General features: G+C 45.9%; 2 protein-coding genes and 4 non-coding genes across 9 annotated transcripts in view; 2 read left to right on the top strand and 4 right to left on the bottom strand.

The window, feature by feature from the left end:
* Positions 1–13,040, top strand: part of LOC146353374 (synaptonemal complex central element protein 1-like) — a 615,017-nt gene that overhangs the window by 481,197 nt on the left and 120,780 nt on the right. The gene's annotated exons all lie outside the window — the stretch shown is intronic.
* Positions 706–777, top strand: TRNAE-UUC (transfer RNA glutamic acid (anticodon UUC)). The gene has a single exon. It is a non-coding gene; the product is annotated as a tRNA-Glu (tRNA).
* On the bottom strand, positions 1,344–1,415 carry TRNAE-UUC (transfer RNA glutamic acid (anticodon UUC)). Its single transcript has one exon. It is a non-coding gene; the product is annotated as a tRNA-Glu (tRNA).
* TRNAE-UUC (transfer RNA glutamic acid (anticodon UUC)) lies at positions 1,639–1,710 on the bottom strand. Its single transcript has one exon. It is a non-coding gene; the product is annotated as a tRNA-Glu (tRNA).
* Positions 3,682–3,753, bottom strand: TRNAE-UUC (transfer RNA glutamic acid (anticodon UUC)). The gene has a single exon. It is a non-coding gene; the product is annotated as a tRNA-Glu (tRNA).
* Positions 5,406–12,663, bottom strand: VMA22 (vacuolar ATPase assembly factor VMA22). 4 transcript variants are annotated; one of them, XM_084836300.1, is made up of 7 exons: positions 12,525–12,663; positions 12,084–12,242; positions 10,899–11,027; positions 10,433–10,536; positions 9,472–9,578; positions 6,392–6,553; positions 5,407–5,691 (listed from the first exon to the last, which is right to left on the bottom strand). In XM_084836300.1, exons 3-7 carry the CDS (start codon positions 11,025–11,027, stop codon positions 5,567–5,569), a joined length of 627 nt encoding a protein of 208 aa, XP_084692426.1. In that variant the 5' UTR covers positions 12,084–12,242; positions 12,525–12,663; the 3' UTR covers positions 5,407–5,566. The 4 variants fall into 4 exon arrangements, with proteins under 4 accessions (XP_084692424.1, XP_084692426.1, XP_084692427.1 ...); XM_084836301.1 differs by having other exon boundaries at positions 10,899–11,148; positions 12,525–12,632; XM_084836298.1 differs by lacking the exons at positions 12,084–12,242; positions 12,525–12,663 and adding an exon at positions 12,270–12,461 and having other exon boundaries at positions 5,406–5,691.

A 13,040-nucleotide genomic window follows, 5' to 3' on the forward strand; every position in this document is an offset into this window, starting at 1 on the left:
AGCATCCCCTGGTGCTGGGATTGGTCCAGCCATTAAAAGACAAACAAACCCGACGCAGATAACTTCCGGCTGCTCCTGGAATCCGCCCTTTTAATGTTGCCATGGCAACACTTAAAGGGCTATGCATGCATCTTTGATGGTTGTGTGTACGCGCCCTCCTCCCCTTTCCCCAGCAGACGTAACATTTAATTCCCCCCGAGTTAATCGGACAGGGGCAGGATAAAAACGGGAGCGCGGAATACGCACACCTCGTTCAGGAGACAGCAAGCCTGCAAAACATCACATCACACGCTGACTTCGTGTCTCAGACGTTAATCTCAGGCACAGGTCCAGTGCGTGCACTCGCGTGTGAATGGCGGTGCGCGGGCGCTCCGGTGCGGTTACAGAACAGGTGCATTCGTTTCCGTGCCTGGGCAATGGTGTCTGTGTGCAGAAAAGCGATGAGCTGCGGACACAGGCGGGTGTGTGGGCTACGTGTCTCCGAACAGATGGGGACGTGAGTGCAGAAGTTTGGCGGGTATGCGTGGATTGTTCGCGTTCGGTGCGTGGGGAGACAGAGCCGCGCCTGAAAACGCCTCGTTCTAGATTTCTGACGTCAGCGGTGTTCCCCGTGTATGATCTCCACTGCACTGCCGTTTTCAGCCACTTGGTGGTACATTGCCCACGTCATATGAGTGGCAAGAACGACAGCAACGACGCAGCGCCTCCCATATGGTCTAGCGGTTAGGATTCCTGGTTTTCACCCAGGCGGCCCGGGTTCGACTCCCGGTATGGGAACAGCATAAATTTTGTACGGCTGCCCCACTCTTCGCCTTATTTGCCTAGGTTTCATAGACGAAATACTAACATTTGACCGAATTGCAGGACGGAGGAGTGAAACACGCGCGCTGCGCAAGTCGAGTTTTGTTTCTATCGGAGCTTACGACGCTCTTGAGAGTTCATAGCCGAGTAGAAAAGTTCACCCTTTATCCTGGACATCCCGTTGAAGTAAAGCTTGACTCTTTCCAACAAGATGCCATTTCTAGGTAGGATTAGATTCCTACATTCTATCATACTAATAATAATTGGCCTCGCTGAAAAACCAGGAGAAGCTTAAGAGCACTGGGGGAGACAGATCACCTTCTGCTCCTCCATATAGGAGAGAGATAAAAACATGAATTATAGAAGCCTATATTGCTAGACAGCCTGCCTGTCTAGCACACTTTTGATTACATTGGACTACGTTTTCAGAGACTGTATTAGTTTCAAAAATTCTGAATAAAAGAATGGCTTTACCAGCACTTATTAGCAAACTTCCTAACTAAGGGTGAAAGCCAGAACAACTATGAAGTAAAAGTCCGTCTTTCCCATACCGGGAGTCGAACCCGGGCCGCCTGGGTGAAAACCAGGAATCCTAACCGCTAGACCATATGGGAGACAGCTGGTTTTGTTTTCTAACACCCTGCCTTGAGATACAGTGGAACACCAGCTGCTCATGTATTTTTTATTATATCTGCAAATACCTTGTTCACTTCATATTGCAAATGCAGAGACCGTGTTCACTTAAAAAATGACGAATTAAGAGTCTCTTTGGACCTGAAGATCAATTTCGTGACTTCCTCACAAAGGATAAAGATAAAACTATATAAAAGGCTCCCTTTCCCATACCGGGAGTCGAACCCGGGCCGCCTGGGTGAAAACCAGGAATCCTAACCGCTAGACCATATGGGAGAAGACTGCGAGAAAGATCGGGCAAAGAGTGGTCCAATCCGAATTAAGGATGCCACCTACAGGCGTATGTAGGAATTGCACGTCTCACCCTTCGCGTTGCAGCCGCCTTGGCCCAGGGTTCCTGGAAGCTTCGGTGTCTCGTTCATGGCCATTGATGGGACTATAAACAGCATTGTGCAGACATTCAGAATGTGGGGCTGCACCCGGCCTTACTCCGTCCCTATTCGAGTTCTCAAAAGCCAATTCACGGGAGCCCACAACTTGTCGCACCTCGATACACCACCTCCTCCCCCGCCACGCTTCCCACAGTTATCCTGCAGCAACCCCCAGGCCTCCTCCCGTCCCCAAGCAACAGCATTTAGCCCCCCTCTGTCCGGCTGGGTACCACGCACCAGCAGGCTAGGCTCGCGCTCGTTTTCTAAAAGGAGAGGCCAATGGGCTGCTGCCTGCGCTCCTCCGAACCCAGGCTGCGCGCGGTGTGGGTTGGGCCGGCTGGCGACGGCGATGGAAAGTCGCTCTGCACATGCTCGGGCCCGCCGGCATCGAAAACCGGGTTCTACTCTGGAGCCGGGCCCCTGGCACAGGGAGGATCCCTGCCCTGTGAGTGGCCCCTTGTTGTTGCTGACGATCGTGGCATGTAAACGACTTTTCGACTAAGTCTCCAAGGCATCTTTGAACACTCCCGCCTCCAGCAGGAGGGGAATCTCCGCCGCTTCCCCCTCCAGGCTCAAGTGTGGGGCTGCCGCTTTTATTTCTGGCGCGGCCCTTGTGCGCTGCAGGACCAGGAACGGGCCGGGTGGAATCCTTTCCGCATCATTCCGCTGACATCGATTTCCTTCCATTTAAAGGGACAGGAGAGCTGCCAGCCAGGGCAGGAAAAGCGGCTGGCGACCCAAACCAGAGACGATGGGGGGTGGGGGGGGAGAGACTGAGAGACTGACTGACTCAAATGCCGGTACCAGCGCTACTTTGAATAGCTCAATGGTTGCTCAGTGACACGAAGTTCTGAAACCAGGACCCAGCTGCAACCTTCTCCAAAGGATACTCTTCCTTCTTATTCCTCCTCCTCCTCCTGGCTTCCTGTGCTCTGATCCTGTTTGCAAAGCGCTTATACACAGCTCTACTTAGAAACAGCCTCAGCAGTGACTGATGATGACTGACACAGGTATCCAAATGATTTAGGGCGCAATCCTAGGCGCGTTTAGACAGAAAAATGTCCCATGCTGGCTGGAGAATGCGGGGAGTTGTGGGACTTTTTTTTCTGTCTAAACATGCGCAGGATTGCACCCTAAAAGAGGCTTCTTTTATTCCCATAGCAAGAGTCGAACCCAGGCCTGCTTGTATTAAAGCCAAGAACCCAAACCACCAGACTGTTGGGGGAAAACACACCTCCCTCCTTTTTGCTCCTCTCTCCCTCCCACTCTCGACTGTGACACTGGTTGGACGGGGGACGGACGACTCCAGCTCAAGTGAAAGAACACGGAAGTGTGTCTTTAAATGTCTCACCACGAGCAAAACGTAAAAGGTGCACAGAAAGACAAGAATCTCTTACAACTGAAGTGGTCGCTGCATCCGGAAATCTGGAGCCCCGCCAGGTTCAATCCAGGGTAGCAATTGGATGCTTGGCGATCACATCGCGGCTTCCCTTTGTGGAAATTTCTTTTTCCTAGTTCATAACATTTTCTCAGCTAGCTACCTCTCAAGTTAATACAAAGCGAAGAAAAACACCTGTCTCTTCTATCTCCTTGCATTTGTTCTTTAACACAAGAGGTCACTAGGAAGCCGTTTCGGAGGTCCGTGGGGCGCACTTTTAGCTGGTGTCCCGTTTGTGCTCGTAATCGCAGGTACAAGGTGCGATTTCCCACCGCTTAGGTCTCGACCTACTTCCAAAATAAAGTAGTTGCCATCTTGCTTTTGGTAGTATTTGGTTCTCCATTGTGCACGATTGCCGAATATTTAAAAAGTATATCTTTCCCATACCGGGAGTCGAACCCGGGCCGCCTGGGTGAAAACCAGGAATCCTAACCGCTAGACCATATGGGAAGGAACTGCCTCTGTGTTTGTTCATTCTGCACTTATAGGTAATAGGGTGTTAACCTCACTTAAATGTGAAAATTACTGTCCTGCAATTTTCACCTTATTTTTCTAAACTTTATTTACAGCATTTGTATACCATTCTATATCTAAAACAGATTTGAGAGCAGTGAACATAAGTAAAAAAGATAAAAAGAATTAAAACACCATTATTAAAATTGTTCTTTTAAAAAACACACAAAGAACTCTTTTGCAGCCAGTTCTCCAAGGACATTGTTGAGAAGTCCACTAACTCTTCGTGCACAATTAGCTTCCACTTGATTTATCCATGCACCAGATTATATATACAACTCCCTTTTATAGCAGCCTTCCCCAATCTGAAGCCCTCCAGATGTTTTGAACAACTTCTGTCAGCCCCAGCCAGTATAGCCAATGGTCAGGGTGATGGGAGTTGCAGTGCCAACTGCCTGGAGGGCCTAAGGTTGGGTATAGCCTCACTCATAATGTGTCTCTCCCACAGTAACTTCTGACCATGGTAATCTTCCTGTGAAATTCCAGCAGAAATCACAAATCAGACAATTAGACCCAGAGTTGAGGATCAACACTTTGTCTCAACTGGAGATAACACAAGAGATCACTGCTACTGCATTCTTATTCCACTTTTTTCCTCACCGGGTAGGTCGCCTTCACATGCTTACTTCGATTTAACCACTTGCTTAACACGCTTGTAGTGAGCGAGATCCAAGAGAGAAAACGTCCAGACTCCTTTTTGGAGAGGGAGATCTCCATGCTGGTGGTACAACTGTGCACCTTCATACAACTCACAGCCTTTAAAGCACAGGACATGCACTAGATCAAGAGTGGGCAGAAGGTGGATCTGGATCTACAGGTACATCTGTTTCATTTTTAGCTCAGCAAGGATTTCTGATGTCCAGTTGTTTAACAATAGCAGTAATGATTCCTACACCTCCACCCCAAATGATACTGCTGAAATGAAAGAAGTTTGAGTACAGAAGTGGGTTTTCGTGTGGAAAGAGTGCAAGATGTATTCAATTCTGGTACTCAAAATGAATCCAAGGGCTCAGAATCATTTAATTCTAAATATATAAGTCTTTTGCACCAGGCTGTGGGTCTCAGCATTCTAATAAAAACAAACAAACCAAAATAGATCCCACAGCCCTGACGTCTGCTGACACTTGGCACTACATTACAAAGAAGTCAGCATACCCCAGCATCCTAACCTAACAGCAAGAAGGGCACAGATGGATTAGATTCCCCCCTCTCCTCTGCTCTTTTCTTCTGGTTTTGCATCTCCAGTTCTGGAGTCTGGGCAAGATAACATAATTTTGGTCCCATCAGTGAAATCCTGGCTGGGCGGCAAGCTTCTGAAACAGTGAACTGATGGGTGTGGGGGTATCACTCTGCAGCTCTGGTTTTACTGGATTTGTATTTGTTTCATATGCTTCAAAAGACACACTGCATGAAAGCATGCAGAAATGAAAAAACAAGACTAATATAACCTGCCTCTAAAAATTAGGGAAAGAACAGGATGAAATTCCAGACACTGGACTAGGCTTTCCAGCTATGTTGCATTTCAACACACACACGCCCCCCCGCCCCCAAATTCCACCAACACACAAGCACAATGAAACACACACTTATCTGAAGTTTATAAAGCTCCTTATTTATTAATTGGAATATTATATACAGATGAAAATACAAGCATAGAACAACTGGAAGGTTTCCAGGGATAAGTTCCAATAAATACAGGCTATCATTCCCTACATTCCTATGATCTCAGCAGAGAAATGGTTATAGCTGTTCAAGGGCAGCACTGCTTCTCTCTGGCAACAAGGTCACGTTTTTTCCCCAGCAATGCATGGTAACGTCTCTGAGTGGTCTCAATTTCACTCTGTAATGAGGCAATTTCTGCAGCCAAGTAGATTCCTAGAAGAGGAAAGGGTAAAAGAGGGTTTATTAAGAGGCTAGTTTAAATGATGCACAAAGGAAGAGAACCCACTTTCTTCATTCATGGGATGCTGGCTCAACTGAAGGACTCAAGCCAACAGGACATATTTAATCTTGCCACTCTGGAGGCATCAAATCCACCTGCTCATGAAGGGAGTCGGGCAAAAGGTCCCAGTCCCAATCAAGGGGGCTGCATTCCAGTGGTGGGCAGGAATGAAGGCAACAGGGGCATGACCAAAAATACCAGCATATTCTAGCTTGAAGCTCTTCCTGCCAGTAACTGAACCTTAGGAGAGGCATTTGAACCTTTTAGAATGGGGGGGGGGGATTGCAGAAAAGCCAGGAAACCACCCAATGATCTATGGTCAGGGGGAAAGGGATGTGGCCATTTGGGGGCCCAGAGGGGCAGACTGAGGGGCTGAGGTTCTGCACTCCTGCAATACACTTTGATGGCACTTCCTGTTTCCAACTGACTGTGACCATTATATGTGGCAACCTAAATAGGGCTTGCCCACACCGCTCTCATGGGCCTGTTGCCCAAAGTGAAGCTTTCAAACATGGAGCGGAAGCAAGGTCTGTGTGTCAGTAGCGTTTTTCCTTTCTCTGCGGAATATAATCAGAAGGGAAAAGAAGAGCTGGTTGCATTAAGTGTGGTGGTAACAGCTGCCATTTTCCTCACCTTCTCGGAAAGTTCTTTGGGCTTGTCGGAGACTTTGGGGCACAAGGATTCCAAACCAATTCAGGGGGTCTTGGTGCCCTAATCCCTCTGCAGGCTGGGTGGCTGCAGGCTGGGTTTGGGCCAGGCCTTCAGTTTTTCCTGGGCCTTTCCGCTGTCGTAGAACTGGAAACATTAAGACAATACTTTCAGTAGAGCTGGGCTTAAGGAGCAGAGAAACAATCCTCCCATGTCTTTAACGTAGAGCCCTTGCAGTTCCACCCTTGATGAAAAACATAATATTCTTGGAGACCCATGGCTGGAGGAGAGACTTTGTGCCAAGCTAAATCTTGCCTGCAGCAAACTTTCATACCATTTCTGTTTGCTCGTGTATTCTTGTTGCTTTTTAAGGGTTTTTTCTCTTGAATTCCACCTTACAATAGTTGCCACCGTCATACTTTCATTAGGATCTTTGGAACACAACAATTTACATTTGTCATTACTCAGTTCAAGGGTCTATTGTTTGGAGCTAGGATTTTAAAATCTCTTGTTCTGCAAGATCCATGCCAGGGGTAGGCAAGATGGTGCCCACCAGATGTTTTGGACTACAACTCCCATTAGCTCCAGCCAGTGATTATGGGAACTGTAGGCCAAAACCTCTGGAGGGCACCAAATGGCCTACCACCGATTCTATATTATGGCAAGTACTTGGGGTTCTATCCAATCTTAGTCTAACATAAATTCCATTCATTTCAATGGGTCTACTCCAAGTAGGACTCATGTTGGACACAACCCTTGATTTCCAGAAATGTTACATCTTTACTTATGTTTTTCATTATAATTATCAACAACAACATCTGCTGTGTAACAGCCTTCATTTGTTTTTAATAGCCATTTGGCAGGGGGGGAAGGTACCCCTACTGAACCTCTCTGTGATGAAATGGAATCTTGTTTTGCTGTTTAATTGTATGTTTGAAAGTTTGTTTGCATCACTGATGTATTCTAACATACCACAGCTTTAGGAGAAAGGATAAGTAGGTGGTGGTGGGGGGAGTTGGAATGTTCAGATTTTAAATGGTGTCCCCCAAGTGGCTGTTCCTTTTTCAGTTGGGAGAGCAGGGGGATAAGAGGCACTTGGTTCTCTTTAGAGGGGGAGATAGGGACTGGCTTTCTGAGGGGTAGGATTAGGGCACTGGGCTCTAGCTTTGGCGGTGGTCAGACTCCCCTGGGAGGTGGAGGGAGGCTTATTTATTATTTTAAAGCCTTATTATTAGAAGGGGTAGAGTAGGTAAGGATTTAATAAATACCTGAAACAATAATTTTACCACATAATACTCAAACTGAATTGAAACATCTTATACCTTTCAAATAAAGTTTCATTTTTGATTTGTTCTTTCAAACCACGCCATTCTCGGTCTTGGTTATTACCAGAAAATGGGTTAGGTGAACTATGAAAGAAATATATGAATTTATACCCACTCACATAGAAAAATTGAAGGTTCTCTCCTCATGAGGAGAAGGGTGGTGACAGCACCCTAATAAAGGTTTATAAAAACGTTTTCTAAAAAAAAGAAGGAGAAAACACAACAGTAGTGGTTGCTGAAGTTATAGTTGATGTATTCTTTCCACACACACTCGCTCTGAAGTATTATCTCAAGGAAGAGGTTGAGAGAATATAGAACTACTGAAATCCTGGAGTAGAATTTGTTCTTGGTGTTGTAAAATTATTTATGAGGAGTGGGGATGATATCACAGGAATCACAGGTGGGGAAAGAGTGACACGTCACAGATGGTGCTCAGTGGTGCAATATGTGTTTAAAAGTGTGGGATCCATGTCTGAAAGTGTGGGATCTGTAGTAATAAACAGCTGAACAGAAAACAAGAATAAAAGAAACCCCAATAGAGAAAAATTATTTAAGGGTGTGAAGTATGCAGGTTGAAATTTGATACTTTCTTCTTTGGCCCAGGGACAGGTGTTACAAAGTTACCTGACAGAGATGGAAGTCCTTGCTATGAGGAAAGAGGCTTCAGTGGAGCAGTGCCAATTAATGGGAATCCCTTCTGAGGGAAGGACTGTGAATGAATTAAATTTTTTCTTAATAAACCAAAATTTAGTGGTGCTGGTGAGCTAACAGAAATAATGCCCTCACAGCACTGAATTTTTATCCTTTCAGGATAAGAAATGGCAGGCTGAGATGTTAGAAAGAGAAAAGGACAGAGAAATAGAGCTTTTAAAATTACAACAACAAAAAGTTCTGGAACTGGAGAGAATTAAAGAAAGAGAAACAGACAGGGCTTTGGAATTGGAACATATACAATTTAAAGATTTAAACACACATATGAACAGCAAAGAAAAGACTGGGAGGAAAATAAACCCTCTAAAGTTGCACCAAAGAATTTCTCAGCCTATGAAGTAGGTAGAGGTCCTCAAGTGTTTTTTTTACATCTGAAAAATCAGTTAAGTTATGGCAGATTGATAATGCTGGTTTTATGATGTTTATACCAAGCCTTATCAAAGCAGAGCTCTCTAAGGTGTATACTAGTTTCCCATCTGAGGAACCAGTAGATTATGATACCTATAAAAATGCAGTTTACCAGCGGTTTCATTTCAGGCCAGAATTTTTCTATAAAAGGTTCAGAAATATCCCTGTCAGTTCCTCAGTCTTTTACAAAGTATTCATATAAACCAATATATATGTTTGATTGGTGGATGCAAAGTGTAAAAGCCACAACTAAAGAAGAATTAAAATAAATAATTCTTCTTGTTCAAGTCTGTTTCAGCTGCCTTCCGAATTAAGAACTTTGGTCAGGGACAGAAACCCAGGTAGTCTCAAGGAAGCTGCTTTGTTAGCAGATCAATTTGTGGCTAATAGGGGTGGAGGAATGTGTGGGGGAAATCACAGCTACTAAAAACACAAACACCCCTACCAAGCCCAGGTATCAGCATTCTGATTACAGGGCCCCATTAGCTTCTGCCCCAAAGATGGCAAAGAAATATTTTTTTAAAATAAAAATAGTCGTCCTCTGCAGTATCCTGCTGTCCCAAACATATGTAGTTTGCCTGATCAGGAAGGTGACAAAGCCTTGTGGGTTTCTTCCTTTACCTTGCTCGCTGGGTCCGATTTCCTCCACAACAGCTGTGCCTTCAGCCTTTTGTTTAGGAGCATCTTCTGAGACCACATGAAACTCCATCTGACCCTTCTCTGTCTCACTAGATTGAGCAAAAAAACAGCAAGACGCAAGGCTGAATATATAGTACGGCAAAGATTCGTTCTCAGGCCACAAGCAACAGGACAGGGAATGTTTCCATGGCCATTTTTTATTTATGACATTTTTATCCTACTCTCCTTCCAAGGTGTTCTGGGTAGCGTACATAGCTCCCCTCCCCATTTTATTCTCACAACCTTAGGTGTAGGTCAGGCTATGGGAGAATGAGAGGCTCAAAGCTAACACAGGGAGCGTCATAGCTGGAGTGGGGATTTGAACCCCACTCCTAGTCCAGCACTTTAAGTACTGCACCACACTAACTCTCTGGCAATGAATCATAGAAATCAAAAGAGTTGAAGTTCTGTAAAAGCAAAGCAAACTAGCAAGGAAGACCACCTTTTGACACGAAGATGCCTTCCAACTGGCTGCAACTCTTGAACTTTATCAAAGACATCAAACCTTTTCACTCCCTGTAAGGGAGTATGGGATAACTGCTCCCAGAATTACAAGTGCCACCTGGGCAAATGAGGAGCAATTATAGAAGGTGGGTGGCAAGAGAGAAACAAAGAAGGTACCACTGACGTATCATCAGTTGTAACTACCCTGTTTTCTTCTTCCAGAGTAAGTGCAAAAGCACGTGCTGATTACCATTTTCCCTTAATTTAGGGATATGATTTGACAAACTCCTTTCCCCAGCCTACCACAGATACCCAATTAGGGCTACTGTCATTCAAGGGAGAGAGATGAAGCTGGGAATCATCAGAACCTGGCAGGCAGGCCAGCGCCTCCCCTCTCATAGGCTGTAGCTCCCGCCAAGAGATTCCCCCCACCCCAAATTCTGACATTGCCCCCTCTCACCTAGCCTGCACCCGAACCAGAGGAGTCATTTGATGCCCATACTGCAGGGTAGAGACAGACTTGTTACCCATGGCGTAGCGGGACTTGGAGAGTGAGAACCATCCCTGAAGAGGCAAAATAAAATAAAAAAAACAGATGTTAGAGCAGGGTGTGGCCCTCCAGATACTGTGGGACTGCAACTCTCACCAGCCCTCACGATTGGCTATGTTGTTTAAGGCTGACGAGAGGTGCAGTCCATCAACATCCGGAGGGCCACAAGTTACCCACCCTCATATTAAGAGACTGGGCGACTCTGATTAAGAAGAATCTTTCATAGTGGCACTTCCAGAGTTTCTCTGCAAGACCCATAAGGGGTAACAGTCAGACAGCTAAACTTAGTAGGAGTCAACAACAGGAGGGACAGATCCCATAGGTGAGCAAGAACTGTCCTTAGTTTTTACCTAGCTCCTCTGAACCAAGGTCTCACCTGCTCTACCAAGCCATTGAAAGCTTCTCTCTTAGCCTGGAGCATCTCCAGAGCATCGAAAAGGTGGAGGATGAGCTCGTCCAACTCCTCACATACTTCCGCTGTCCCCATGTCCCCTGCTGGAGCCATCTGAAATGAAACCTGTGTAACTGCATTTGCTTCCACTCATCCCTTCTCTTTCTTTCCCTCTGTTGTCTTCATGCTATGTCTAAATCTAGACTGTAAACTCCCATGTTCGTCTTGTGTTGTTCTGCAAAACACCAGATTAAGTGATACAAAGAGATTGGACAATTCACGGAGAGCAGGTTTTTCAACAGTGATTAGCTACAATGCCTAAATGAACCTCCATATCGAGAGGCAGTATTTATTTATGTATTTGTTAAATTTGTATTCTCCCTTTCCACCAAATGGTACTCAAGGAAGCTAACGGCAATAATACAAATGCAATATGATAAAATCAATAGAACAATAGAAAGTAAAAAAAACTCATAAGAACAAGGTAGGTAGAACATCAATAAAAACAACCTGTTAAAAATAACTGCAATGTATTTACTATATTCACAAGTCAGCTTATAGGCCAAAGGTCTGTCTGAATAAAACTATCTTTGCCTACAGGCAGAAGGTCATCAGAGAAAGAGCAAGGAGTTTCAGAGCCTGAAAGTAGCCACCAAGAAGGCCCGCTCTCAAGTTCGTGCCAAAAGTGCTTCAGACGTTGACGGGACAGAGAGAAGGCCCTCTCCTGAAGATCTTAAAACCCGGGCCGGGTCAACTGGAAGGATATGATCTGTCACATAAGCTAGTCCATCATGTTGTGCTCAGAAACAGACCAGCAGCCAGTGAAGGTGTTGTAACATGGGAGTTGCATGCTCTGTATAACTGCCTCCTGTTAACAGCCTGGCTTGAGAATTCTGGGCCAGCTGAAGTTTCTGAACGCTCTTCGAAGGCAGTTCCATGTAGAGCATGTGGGAGTTGTTCAAATAAAATGCAACTAAGGCTTGTGTTGCTGTGGCCAGATTTGATATTTCTAGGCATGGGTACAGCGGGCTCCTGAATACCAGATGATGGAAGGGTTTTTGCCTTCGTGCCCTGCTTGTGGGCTTCCCCGTGGGGATCTGGCTGGCCACTGGGGGAAACAGGGTGCTGGGCGAAATGGACCTCTGGCCCGATCCAGCAAGACTCACTCACCTGAAGGTGTTAATATCCAATCAGGCCAACTAAAGAGTTCTGGTGAGCTCAAGAGCGTGCTCACGTCTCCGTGACTTTTTAGGTGGTCCTAATAAAGTCGACGCTGGGATTTTTCTTGCAGACGGGCGGGAAAAGACCTTGGTCTGCAATTGCTGCCTGCTAGTGAGAAAAGAGACAAAACTGTACCTTACTATGCGAATACAACTGAGGAAGTTTGTTGTCGCGCTGGTCCCCAGCTAATGAAGACCGGCTGCTCGTTCGTCTTCTCCAAAGTGGGCTTTCCCCCAGCTGCCCACCAGACCCAGTTCCAACTTCATACGACTTTCCAGCGCCCCCACCGCCAAATTTGCCTTCTGTCCTTCCTGGTCACTTGACCCTAAAGCATCACCCGCCTTCTCCTCCTCAACAACCAATCAAGTCACAGAGGTTTCAGTTATTCACCAATCGGTTCTGAATGGGGGACGACAGGTCTTCGGGCAACGGGCACAGTAACTTCCGTTTTTGAAGTACGATCTCTTCTTTTGCCTTTTCTTTGTTTCTTATCTCTATGGGCTCCTGAGTAGTAGCCATCTTTGTTAAGGCATAAGGCCTTGTGCCGATGCGGTTGCTGATGTCCTGACGGCCATGATGGACGAGGGTGGTCGAAGCTGACAAAGCATGCCCTTTACCAAAGAGATGTAAAGACAAAGAGACCCTCACTTCTGGTTTCGATTAGAATCCTCCATTTGCGGGATGGAATTACACGAGAATGAAAGCAGGAATAGGGCAGAGTTAAGAGTCTCACTTTCGCTTCGGTACTAGTTTGCTGTCTCATTAGGTGTTGCTGAAATAGAACTCGGGGGTGTTTAAAAGGAAAGGGGAGATGGGTTGGTGGAAAAAAGGAGCCAGGGAACGAGGAAGGTAAGCTCAGCATTTTACGTGAATCCACCTTATTTCCAGCCCTTTTACCCCGCACAT

The sequence above is a fragment of the Heloderma suspectum genome, chromosome 2 (genome assembly GCF_057233095.1).
Source record: "Heloderma suspectum isolate Gila_16-S chromosome 2, 16-S_ref, whole genome shotgun sequence".
Taxonomy (NCBI): Eukaryota; Metazoa; Chordata; class Lepidosauria; order Squamata; family Helodermatidae; genus Heloderma; species Heloderma suspectum.

Coding starts and splice junctions, on each gene's coding strand:
- VMA22 (XM_084836298.1), bottom strand. CDS start 11,027: ATGGCTCCAGCAGGGGACATGGGGACAGCGGAAGTATGTGAGGAGTTG. Junction 9,579..10,432: donor CTGGTTCGGGTGCAGGCTAG/GTGAGAGGGGGC, acceptor TGCTCAATCTAG/TGAGACAGAGAAGGGTCAGA. Junction 5,692..6,391: donor CCAAAGAACTTTCCGAGAAG/GTGAGGAAAATG, acceptor TTCCTCTTCTAG/GAATCTACTTGGCTGCAGAA.